Source organism: Desmodus rotundus, chromosome 1 (assembly GCF_022682495.2).
Source record: "Desmodus rotundus isolate HL8 chromosome 1, HLdesRot8A.1, whole genome shotgun sequence".
Classification (NCBI taxonomy): Eukaryota; Metazoa; Chordata; class Mammalia; order Chiroptera; family Phyllostomidae; genus Desmodus; species Desmodus rotundus.
This window is the reverse complement of record NC_071387.1, coordinates 154110112-154123461: the sequence shown is the minus strand read 5'-3', so window position 1 is coordinate 154123461 and position 13350 is coordinate 154110112. Positions and strand designations below refer to the sequence as shown.

At 36.0% G+C, this 13350-nt stretch overlaps 1 protein-coding gene across 1 annotated transcript in view; it reads left to right on the top strand.

Annotated features, from left to right (window-relative positions):
• The window catches only part of ADGRV1 (adhesion G protein-coupled receptor V1), a 489468-nt gene that overhangs the window by 345405 nt on the left and 130713 nt on the right, over positions 1-13350 (top strand). The window contains exon 85 of the mRNA XM_045197863.2: positions 6470-6648. Coding sequence (XP_045053798.2) covers positions 6470-6648 — 179 coding nt within the window. The remainder of the gene's footprint in view (positions 1-6469; positions 6649-13350) is intronic.

The following is a 13350-nucleotide window of genomic DNA, read 5'->3' as shown; positions in this document are numbered from 1 at the left end:
TATATTGTGTGTATACATATAAATTCACCTTATACAGATACACTTTTTTCCTATTTTACAATTATTTCATAATTTATCTTTCTAGTCTCCTATTAATGAAGTGCTGGTTATTTCCAGCTATTTTTGTGATTATAAACTATGTTTCCTTAAATATCTTTGCACTCTGAGTATCTGCTTCCTTGTGCACTACCCAGAGAATAAGTTCCTAGAATTTATGCCTTTAGCATGAGCATCTATGGAAAATATGCTGCCAGATGGATTGCCAGACCATGAGTTAATCCATAAAAGGAATAAACCACAAGTAAATGTTTTGAGATATTATTATATAGTATAAGTAAACAAAAATGTAATTCTGTCTGTATATTCACTCGGTCAAGTTCCGTGATCATTTCCTGTCACCGAGTTAAAGTGTATAGCAATCTGCTTCAGTTGTGAACAACATCCAAACCTTGAATGGTCCTTGCAGTCTGTCCACCTCATGCCTAGGGACACAGCTTACTTAAAAGGATAATGTTGTGTTTTGAAACTGAAGCTTACTCGAAGAATGCATTTTCTAAATGGTAGAATAAAGTTAGAATTCATTTTACAGTTGTACTTGAGCATTCACATCTCGTGCCTTAGTTTCTCCACATAATGAGACTTTGTAGAAGTAAATACTTAGTGCCAGAGCATGCCACAGGAAGAAGAATGCTAAAATTAGCCATGTTTTCCCTTTATTATTGGTTTAATTTGGGGGGACATCAAAGGTATTGGAAAGAACAGAATGGTAATTACCAAGATAAAAGTGACCTACCAGGAAATACTGAGTTCTCTAATCCTCAAAAAACCTTGTAGTTTACGTCATGCAAAAGTGGTGAAGAGAGAGGATAACTGGAGCAAGGACATGTGGTAACATTTCTTAGTCTGTCCTCTGAAGTGAATCACTAAGAACGTTTGGTAACAACAGGATTAATAGCATCCATGATCTTTAACTAAACTTGTTGCTATAAATCTGTCCAAGGTTCCTGGTGACACAATTCATAACCAAATATTAAATGGCAGACTAGATACTAATCTTATCTCACATACCATGGAAATTTATGGGGTCCAAGTAGCCTAGTTTTAACTTAAGAACAAGAGAAGGCATTTCTCTTTTATATCCTACAAGTATACTAATATGTCTAATGTTATTATATCAGTGAACTAATCAATTTGTTTTTATGGAGCCTATGAAAGAATAATTATGACCAATGATAATCAAACAGATAACAAGGTATGTTTTTGATTTTCTTATGTGAGTACTTGGAAATAGAAGTAGTATTCACTGCAAATGTTACTACAAAAATAAATAGACACTTCCATATAGGAATGCAAGTAAATATGCTTACAGACACAGTCTTTTAGTTTATTCCTATCTGTATATGACCTGAATTATATCTGGGTATTTTAATTAGTTGCTTTGTATCTTAATCAGAATCAGTTTAAATTCTAACAGCCTCACTTACTAAGTCTGGGAAGTATACTTCTTCCATTCTTAGTTTACCTCTGTGTTTTTAAAAAATCATAATAAAACTTAAGAGAAACGTTGTCTTGATTAAATGATATATAGCCTATTGTGGGGTGTACATTTATTCCCCAGTTAGTAAATTTTGATTCCATTCTTCCTCTCCCAAAATGTCTCCTTTAACATTTTAAAGTTTCCACCAGTTATCTTTGACCCTCTTGATTAGGAGTTCAATTAAATCAATGAAAATTATCAATCCTCCTAAAATTCTTTTTGGAAAAAAGTATATAAATGAACAAATTCAACTCAACCAAATTATGAAATTATTATTAAATTAAACATGGTAACTCAAATTGTATACATGTTTATTCATTTGACATTTCTCAATAAAAATTATATGTAAAGCATTTTATTTGTTACTATGAGGTATATACAAATTAATCTACCACAGCTCACAGTTATGTTTCTGCCATTTATACCTTTATAAACTTTTATAAATTTTCATTTAATGTTAGCAAAAAAAAAAGAAATAACAGGGGGAGAAAGAAAGGTTTATCTCCATACTCGTACCAGGAAAATGCATCTCCACTGGTATACTTGTATAAAGTGAGTAGGTGGAATGCAAACAAAATAATAAGCTCATGCAAATATTAATATTGTCAATATTTGTATGAATTTCAATAGAAATAAGTCTTAAATGTAATCAGTCTTCAGTGTGCTTCAGATTTGTGGTCCACTTCCAGTTTTATAACTAACAAGAATACTTTTTTAAAAACTGCTTTTTTCACCCTCTCAGTTTCCTCATCTCTCAAACAAAAGAATGGTCAGATGATCTGTGAGATTTGTTATCACTGCTAAAATTCTTAGTCAGTGCATCCATGTCAGTGTTTCTATTTAAGGAATCATGATTTCTACAATAATTTAGTCACAAAGTGTGGGGCAGGAAATTGGTAATAACATATACTTTAACCTCTCCTTTTACCTGAGGAGGAGATCAAGACCCACAAGATTAAAATGTGTGGCTTATCCATGCAGAACCATGTCAAAATGCAAATCAATTCACTACTCACAATGTCTTTTCAAATTTTTGTAAGTATTTTCAGAATTCTTACTTACCTGAAAATTTATCTTTTAAGTGCGTATGCCTTTACAAACCCTCCTTTCCTGCATTTCTATGAATTATATTTATAACAGAAAAATTCTAAAAATATCATTAGGTAGTTTTATTAAAATGGACTTTTAATTAAGTTCTCTCAAATTACAGTCACCCAGGCAATCTGGAAGTGCTGGTAATTGTAGTAAGTTTGCAAATGCAAATACAACATTCTTCATGATCAGCAATGACAAAAATAAGAAGGTGATCATTTGAATATACCAATGATTAGAGTTGTCATTAAAGATCTCTATGGTAACATCACTGACTTTTAAATATACTGCAGAAAATTTTATTCAGTTACCTCTTATGAGATGGCTATTTTGAAGGTTCCCAAAGCTGAAAATACTTTTTAATCCTTAGACTAACCTTCAGTGTAATGTTGAGATACTTTGTATCTGGTTGTATGAATTATAGTCAAGTTGGATTAGTATAGTTGGTTATATTTGGGGATAATAACATTTTGTCTACATGGTGAATATATCTTTAGATGTCTATAAGATGGTTTTTATAAAATTTTCAAAGCTTAGAGATAGAAATATAAATAGAGGCCTAGATATTGACATTTTCCATTTCATTTAGCCTTTAGCAGGAAGAAAATGTAAGGTAGGCAGTAAGTGGTAAGCCACGCCCAATGCGTGTTTGCTGGGATTGACACCCTCTCACTTGGAATGAAAATTTTGTTATTTCCAATATTAGATAAACACACAGACACTATGGCACACAGAGCACATATGCTAATACCTTTCAACATAAAATTATTATGCAAACACAATGATCTCTTAATACTCTTACCTTAGCTTTCAAAGAAAGAACCATGATTATAGGGAAAGCAATGTAGTCAAATGTTCCACTGTCTTCTTTTTCTTTACACACTGGCAATATTTGGAACTTTTAATCCAATCTCAGTCAAGGTTTTTTGTTTGTTTGTTTGTTTGTTTTAAGAGTGAGGGAAAAGTAAGTTGAGTTAATTTAAGCAAATATTGAAATCATAAAGGGAATAATAAGCATATAGGATAACTCAATGAACTCCAAACTGTAAACTCAGTTGGACCTCACAGGGACTGTGAGCATGAACGAAAGGCTTTGTCCATTCTTCTCTGAAACACACTTTCTGTCTTCACCGTGTGTTGGCTATTTCCCACCACTAACGTTCCTATGTCCTCTTTTCTCAGTTGACCAACTTAGACTATCACCAAATTTTATGGAATTTGATGATAGATAGTTGGTCCAGCCTGGGTCAGGCCTCTCCCTTGGATCAAAGCAGCTGTGGACAGAGGAGCCAGGTCCGGAGCCCGCCCTGAATGTGTTGGGTTAAAGGGGTGGTGGGGAGAGGAAGTAGGTGTAGGGACACAGGGTTCAGAGAAGGAGAGCACATGACCCAGGCATATCCCAAAATGTACTTACCATACTATATTAAAGTATTTCAAAATTCCAGTAAAACTTAGTCAAAACAAATCTTATGCTTGGGACATATATTTTCTAGAATAATTAAATGTTATTTCATTACATAGTTTCTGTATTTTATAGCAAAAATAATAAAAGGCATATAATGGGAAATACAGTCCTTAGAGTATACCCCAGTGACTAGAGTAGTTTTAGAAGGAAGGGGATTTTTTTTAATTGACAAAAGCTTATGACTTTTTTAGCTTGTCTCGGTTAACTGAGCACCCAAAGATTCAGCAACACTGTGCCTTGCGCTCTTGGAGCTGAAGCATTGCCTGTATAAATCTAACACGCAGTTACACTTGTCTCAATCTTATCTGAGCCTGTAGTAAAGGTCAGGCAGCTGCTGAAAGGGTCAGTGGTTTTAACCGATGGAACTAATGTCCATCTCTGTGGAAGCAGACATTCGGAAGTGTCCTGATCTTTATCATGATGAATCAATTTAGAAGACATTGACCAATCTGTACTCTCCTTCCTGATTCTTCCATCAGCTGCACCACTAAAATACCATGTTATCTGGATACACACAAACATCTATTTAAAATAAATAATTAGTGCTTTTATTTTGGAGATGGGCCCACCATCCTTATTTTGCATGAAAAACAGGCAGTATGGGTCACCTCAGCATGAGGCAGCTGATACAATTTCACTTATTTCTTTCTTCGTTCCTATGCTAATTATAGAAAAAGTCAGGGGAATCCTGTTGGATCTAATAATTTTTAAAAAGAAGGTAGAGTGGAGTTACATAAGCGACAACTCATAACATGCTTCAAAATTGCAGATGTAAGCAGATACACATCAAGATAAGGAGTGCTGATGAGAAATAAAATTCAGAGACAAAAATCTCCAAGTAACCAAACATTTTTACCCTTTCTTCGTTTAGCCCAAGTAGTACTAATTCCTCAAGGCTTATTTTGTTCAGATGGAATCCTACTTGGAAGCCTCCGCAAAGAGTATCTGTGAGTTTTCCAGCTAGCATTAGGCGTGCTTATTTTTCACATAGAAAGAGTTTCCATTGTATCTGCTTACTGTTGGCCTTGAACTGTTTATCTTTTGTCTTTCATACTATCTGACATCCTAGTAGGAGATTTTGAGGGAGGTGGCAGTATTTTTCCCCAGGGTGACTATGTGCCCAGCACTTCATCTGTAACCTCATTCAATCTTTATAACAACCGTATTGTACACTCTGGGAGTATCGTTACTTGTCTGAGGTTATCCTGCTGGTGTGTGTGTGTGTATAAGTTCTGTACTCACACCCTTTCCACCATAAGAAATTGAGAAGGGGAGTTTCTGCAGTGAATGAGGATTATTGTGTGAAGTGTGTATGACATGACAGTCACTGTTATTTTTGTACTAAATTGAACATATGTGCTCCTCGTGGAAGGAGAACACTAGAAAGCAGAACATATATTATAAGTTCTAGATTCGGCTCAGATAAAAACTAGGTGTAGGATTTGGGGCCAGTAATATTTCCAGGCCTCAGTGTCTTTATTCTATCCATCTAATGTGCCCCCTCAACCCCCACTCTCGATAAACTTGTTCCTTTTATATGCTTGTTTATATAATAAATAACAGATATTAAATATGATATAAATACAATATAAAATAAATGTTTCCCTTATTTTTCCCACTTGTTTGGAAACTAAGATTCAGGAAAGCAAATACCTCCCCCAACTGTTTCACTGCCATATCCCTAGTACCCAGACTAATCCAGAAATATAGTAAATAAGCAGTGTTTCTCAAGTGAGTGAACGAAAGGAGAGAGTATAAACTGAGAAGGAAAGGGCCACAAAACCTCTCCCATCACAGTACTTTCGTCTCCGTGCAGTCATTTTGCATGTACTAGTCTATGCCTCCTGCTGGCGGGGGAGGGCATCGAGACCAGGGTTGTCTTCACAGTCATCTCCCCTTTCCCTGGAAGAGTGCCTGGCCCTGTCATTTGATAGGCCCTCAACAAATAAAAATTGTCCAAAAGTATGGGAATGTAGAGCTGTTTACTTCATTATCATCATGAAATTGTTCACCTAGAAAGTAGGTTTGAATATCAGTGTATGTTTCTTCAAAGACACAATCACAGAGGACTATGACTGAGATTAAATCAAAGCAAATTAAGAAAAATTAAAAGTACAATATATTAACTGTTTCAGAGTATTTTTAGACTTTTGAGGTCTCCTAAATTTCTTGGGTATATGAAAGGATGAATGTATGAACTAACTAAAAAATCAACTCAAAACTATAGTTATTAATTAATTACAATTATGTTATAATTCTTAATTAAATCCTAGCCTTTTGCTGGCCTGTCACTCTTTATGCCTAAGCCAGGTAGATTTGCGTACTGTGCCATTAGACCAGCGCCTGTTCATTCTGTGTTCTTTTTCCTTTCTTAGTCTGTGAATTTCTGGTACGTACTGGTGATGAATGATGAGCACACAGAGAGGCGATATCTGCTGTTTTTCCTGCTGAGTTGGGGACTTCCAGCTTTTGTGGTGATTCTCCTGATAGTGATCCTGAGAGGGATCTATCATCAGAGCATGCCGCAAATCTACGGGCTCATCCACGGCGACCTGTGAGTACGTCCAGGCGGAACGCATGGCCTTTAGCCTTTCGTGTGCCCAGGCAGCTTTCTTGGTAGATGGTGGAAGCCGTTGACTCAGAGTATGATTGAAGGAATACCAGGAAGACCCAGCTTCCTGTCTGTCGCACTGTCTGAAGCTCTACTTCCTCTAATTATCCCTTTAAATAAGAAACGATTGCCCCTCCGTTTCCTTTGATAGATTTAATTTTCTCAGGTGAGGGAATATATCAAACAGTTCACAGTAATTTGTACCTTAGCATAATTTAATTTATTCTTTTGAAACCAACAAAAAATTCCTAGTGAAATCAGAGCACTATAAAAATTCTGATAAGGAATACAAGCAGTGAAAAATTTAGAGTGTGGCACATTAAGGAGTCTGATTTGGGAAGGTGGGGTTGGGGGGAATGGTGAACACCATCATCCAGAAAAAAAAACCCAGAGACTGTATCAGAGTGAATGGAGAGTGTCTGTAAAAGTCCATGGGAGGTTGACAAGGTCAACTGGGTCCTCCTTATATTATGTATCAAGTGAACTACTGGTTTTGAAATCTACAAATCTTCATATAAACATATTTAAACATGTCTTAATCCTGAATCTGGTATCATACAGCTTTTAGGACTACTGAGCTCCTTTTGTTGACTCCACATGCAGGAAAAAAACCCAAAAACCTTTGTAATAATAATGCTTAATCAGCTTCCATGGTATAATTATAATTAGGGGAAACAGTAACATTTGTAAATAAGAAAGAATATTGACTGTGTGTCTTATTTAGTTCAGGCTGATAGAAGAGAACGCCTGAGCGACTTAAATAATAAACATCCATGTCTCACAATTCTGGAAGCTGGAACTCCGATCAGAGTGCCAGCACGGTCAGGTTCTTGGCCAGGGCCCTCTGGCTGTTTCTGTACATGCACGGCCTTCCTCGGTGTGTGCACAGAGAGAGCGGGAACCTGTGTTTCCTCCAACTTTTGTGAGGGAATTAATCCCATCACAAGGCCTGGCCCTCATGACCTAATATAACAAAAATCACCTCCCAAAGGCCCCACCTCCAAATATATCACACTGGGGGCTAGGGGTGCAATGTAAGAATTTTTTTGATGGCATGTAAACATTCAGTCCACAGCAGATATTTTTAAAGTTTAAAATTAATAATTAAAATGAATTAAATTTGAATACAACCTGAAATGAAAGGTTAAGTATGTATTTAGTTCCAGGGAGTCATTTTTGGTAAGGCCACGAGTTCTGAAAAATTATAGTGCTTCAGTTTCATTTATGTTGAAAGATAAACTATACCCTTGTATCTCCAAAAACAACTAAACTTGCTCTAAAATTATTCTCAGAGTAGCATCATATAAATATTTTTATTTATGATGACTTTATTGGTATCAGTAATAGCTTTTTCCATGTCTTAATACTTATGATAATAACAATATTATAATAATATATAACCTAACTTGTAACCTTATCCCAAAGCTGTTCAGTTATGTTATCTTTAGTCTATGTATTTTCTAACATATGTACACATACATGCTTATACACACATAAGCACATACAAGAAAAACAGGATACCATATGCACTATTTTGTAATTTATTATTTATTGGACAATTTTCTATGTCAGCATATATCAATCACATTCTGTACTATAATGTTCTATTATATTTATTTAATTAACACTCTATTGGTGGACTTCTGGACTATTTTCATATTTTCTTTAACATTGTGAAAATTGTCCCTATATAGGTATTTTTACACCTGTGTTAATATATTCCATAGGATGAATTTTGAGCTGTGAAGTGGCTACTTCAAAGAACTCATAATTTTTTTAGTTAAAATATATTACCAAAGTGTTTTCCAAATGGACACACCTATTTACACTCAAATGACAAATTATGACAGAGCCTGTTATTCCACATTCTTGACAACTCTGGGCATCATATATCTTTTTTCAGTGATAACAGTGTGAGATGGATGCATAAATAGATAGATAGACAGACAGACACACACACACATATAAATAGTTACCTAAATTTTCATTTCTTTACTTGTTAGTTATGATTTAATAGCTTCGTTTATTATGTGCCAGACATTATACTAAGTACGCGGTCTCATTTATCCTTACACAACTTTATGAGTTTGAATATATTTGCAAAGGTTTATTTAGCATTTATCTTTTTTCTCTTTTTTTATCCTCACCCAAGGACATTTTTTCATTGCTTTAGAAAGAAAGTAAGGGAGACAGTGAGCGTGAGGGGGCGGGGGAGAAACATCATTGTGAGAGAAACGATTGGTTGCATTTTTCGTACATGTTCTGAACAGGGATCGAACCTGCAACTTGGGTGTGTGCCCTGACCAGGAATTGAACCTGCGACCTTTCTATTATGGGACAATGCTCCCACCAACGGAGTCACACTGGCTAGGGCTTAATATTTTTATTTCTGCCATGAATCATTTGTTCATTTTTCTGCATTAATTTTTCTGATTATTCTTCTGTATTTTCCATATTCATATTTTCTAAGAATTTAAATATTTTTCTTGTTATTTTCTTTTTTTGAAGGTGATGTGGGCTGCATTAAGGGAATTAGGTTTTGTCTCCCTTGAATTTTTATTTCTCTATTAACAGTACTCTCCCCTATCCATTTTTAAGGAAAATTTACATTTTAATGTATGATAGGAGCTTTTGTGTGATATCAGAATATTTCAGATAATTATTTTAAGTATTCTGTGTGCCAATTAAATTTTCCAAGTATAATAGTCAGTTAATATGTTGAGAGCCTTTGAAATAATTTACTCAGGGTCAAAATGGTCAAAACATGTATTGCGAAAAGAAGCTCCGTCTGTGTTCATCCTAATTTATTAATTACCAGCAGAATCAGGAAAACTAATGATTACTTTTTCCATGCAAAATGCTAAGAACTTAGGTATTTGAAACATCAGGCCGATAAAGCACTAGGAAAGAGGTCATTGTAAAACTGCAGGCAGTAGAGCCGTAACGATAGAGATGCTTGTGAAGTTGCATTTTGCCTTGCTTGTGTTCTTTAAACAGTGTGGAGACAAAATGAAAAAGTTGGTCAGCTTCTTTTCAGATGCTCTGTATTACAAGGCACTTTGCAATGTCTCAAAAACTCTTATTTGGAAAACTGAAAAAGCTCATACAACCACAAACACTAAAGTGTGTATTAGTTCAGGAAACAAATCAGTTGTTTATAGAGGAAGTTCTGTTGAAGATGTCTCTAATGAAAAAGGAAATGCCCACAAATATAAACAGTTGGTCAAACAGGATATTTAGTAGTACAACTTAAGGAAACCATTCCTGGCTCAAAAGGATTTTCTGACAGTTAATATTGTGGTTCTGTTTTCCACTTTGTAGCTTCCCATGAGCAGAGGATCTGCATAATATTTCTTTTTCTTAAAATAATGCTCTTTTCTTTCATATTGTAAAATTAATCAGTTTTTTGTTTTACAAATTATGGAAAACATAAGTGACATAATTTTAAAAATAACATATCTATTCTCATCATTCAAACATAAGTAGTTCTAATCATTGGTGTGTTTCCGGTTATGTTAGAGTCATAGATTTTTATTTTTATTTTTATAATACATAATTGGGATCATGCAGTTTTATTTCCTCTATTTCACTTAATGTTATTTTATCAGAATTTCCAAGCCATTAAGTGTACCTCATTTTTTAATAGAGTCATAATATCTGTGTTGTCTTCAACTTTATATAACATATTTACCATTCCCCAGAATTAGACATTTAGGTTCTACCCTGTACCCCGTTTTAATATTTAAAAAGCCACGTTTAATGTGCTTTGTCACATTTCCACATCACAGAACCTTGAAATGAAATTACTGGATTAAAGACTTGACAATTTTAGAAATACTGACATTGCCAAACTCCGTCAGAAAGGCTGAAAATTTACAGTCTTACTGATGTTGATAGGCAGGCTGTCTGGGCCAGTGGGAGTGGGGACTGAGGGCATGGAGTGCAGCCAGACGATACCTTTGCAAACTGCCTGGGGTGGTGGCAAAGACATTGAGTGTCACAGGGGAGCAGGCAGGGCCACATAGCTCAGGTAACCAAGCTCATGATTTACGAAAGTTCCACCCCTGGTGCAGAGCATCCTGCTCCTGGCTGCAGATCTCCCCTGCCTTTCCTGTTAGGGCCATCCTGGGCACTGCCTAAGGGAACAGGCGGGGTTTCCAGGGTCCCTTTACTTGGTCAGTGGGCCTTGAGCACGGGTAACTCCCTGCCTGCAGGAACTAGGGCATGAGATGGACAAGGGGGAACTGAGTTAACAGAGCACCACAAGTGTCTGCCCCGCCCCTGGGCAAGATAGTAGCAAGAGGAAGTATTACACTGAGCACATACAAGGCTAACAAGATAAATGGATAGGGGGAAAAGCCCTCCTACGCCTTCTGGTACCTGATTGGGGTGGCACCAGGGGAAGGCAGGCACATGTGCCATGGTGGTCAGAATGGTGGCAGGGGGAGGTGCTGGAACAAAGAGACCTGTCAGTCTAGCCTAGGGAAAAGAAGGTTTTGGTCGGGAGGTGGACCCAACCAGAGAAGGGAAGTTTTGGAAATTAATTGGGCATTATGAGAAAGTATATTCTTTAACTTGGAGGAACACACCAAGGCACATCATAATTACACTAGCCAAGATTAAAGATAAGGAGAGAATCTTAAAAGCAGCATGAGAAAAGGAGAGAGTTACTTACAAAGGAGTGCCCATTAGACTATCAGCTGATTTCTCAAAAGAAACTTTGCAGGCAAGAAGGGGCAGGAAAGAAGTATTCAAAGTCATGAAAGGCAAGAACCTACCTCCAAGATTACTCTATCCAGCACAGCTATCATTTAAAATGGAAGGGCAGATAAAGTGCTTCCCAGATAAGGTTAAGTTAAAGTAGTTCATCATCACCAAGCCATTATTATATGAAATGTCAAAGGGACTTATTTAAGAAAAATAAGAAGATCAAAAATATGAACAGTAAAATGAAAACAAACACAACTATTAACAACTGAACCTAAAAAAAAAATGAACTAAGCAAACAAATAGAATAGGAACAGAATCACAGAAAGGTGATCCCATGGAGGGTCATCCATGGGGAAGTAGAAGGGGGAGAATGGGGGAAAGTTACAGGGAATAAGAAGAATAAATGGTAGGTACAGAATAGACAGGGGGAGGTTAAGAATAGTATAGGAAATAGAGAAGCCGAAGAACTTATATGTACAACCCACGGACAAGAACTAAGGTGGGTGGGGAATGCAGGTGGGAGGGGAGGGCAGGGCAGAGGGGCATAAAGGGGGTGAAATGGGACAACTGTAATAGCATAATCAAGAAAATATATTAAAAAAAGAAAAAGAAAAAAAATTGGATAATATTTCATGACCATAGACTCTGAAAGGAGAGAGAGTACCAGAGTAATGAAAGTTTAAAAAAAAATTAAATAGAAGGGCCGAAAATAATTTTCAAGAGAGGAAAAGGGGGAGATAACAATCAAAGTTAACATTGGTATATGTATTATTTCTCTTGGCTCAGCTGAAACCAGGACAAGCATAAAGAGGTGAGTAGAAACATGTTATTAATAGAAAAAGCATGGCTGATAAAAAGGGAAGCTGAAACCTAACATGAAGTGACAGTTGCTAAAAATGATCAAATAACAACTGGAGGAAAGGGGTGGCCATTTGAAGTTTATGTTCAGATTAAAAATACACTCAACAGTGGAGAAAAATTCTACTACAGGAAGACATTCAATATGAGAAGAAGAAAATATGAATAAGTCCTATGTTACTTTAATTTTCTCTCTCAAATAGAAAGAATCTTTACATGAGTAGGAGAAAGAGTACAGGCAGAACACTTGCAATCTCAAAAAAAATGAACTGCTTATGACAGTACCTAGGTATCCTAAGTAACGTCACATTTCTCTTCCTGCATGAATGGCAATATTCAAGTATGAGAGGATCTGATGAACTGACAGTAAGGAACGTGGTATGCAGAACTCTTTGGTCATAGAAGACAAATGGAAAGTAAGCAAATTGTCCCCAGTTTGATAAATTGGATTCTCACTCTCCCTGGAAGTCCTGAAAAAAATTCCCAAAATATCGTATTAAATTGATTCACTAGGCACACTAGGAAAAGGAAAGTGGTGATTTAATCACAAGATAACATATATTATTATATCAATTTCCTTTATTAAGGAGTGTACCAATATAATCAGGAAAATGCTAAGACATTATAATTGATGATATATTTTGCTATGATGTCTTGAGGACAAGACGGTGAAATATGAACTGGATATGGCTGAGTTGTTTATGCTTTGTTAAATAAATATATTAAAAGAGTAGTGATTTAATGGGTTTTTTTAAATTCTAAAGGTAAAGAGAAATGCTGAAAAACAATGGTATGCCAGGAGGAGACTGGTCATGATGGTTAGTTAGGAGGATGTCAGATGAGGCCATGTAGAGGGTCATGGAGAGAAGCGGGGTTTTGCCTGTGAAAGAGAAGTCTCAGGGAACACAAATGGCTTTCTTCAAATCCGTAGAGAACTGGCATCAGAAACAGGGAGCCTGGCAGAGTCAACTGGGAGAGTCAGGCATTGACTGAAGATAATTAAATGGCCTCTGAAGTTCCCCTTTCCTCCATGCTGTTTTAGTTTGATTTTCTTTTATAGTTCTGAAGTGTTGATGT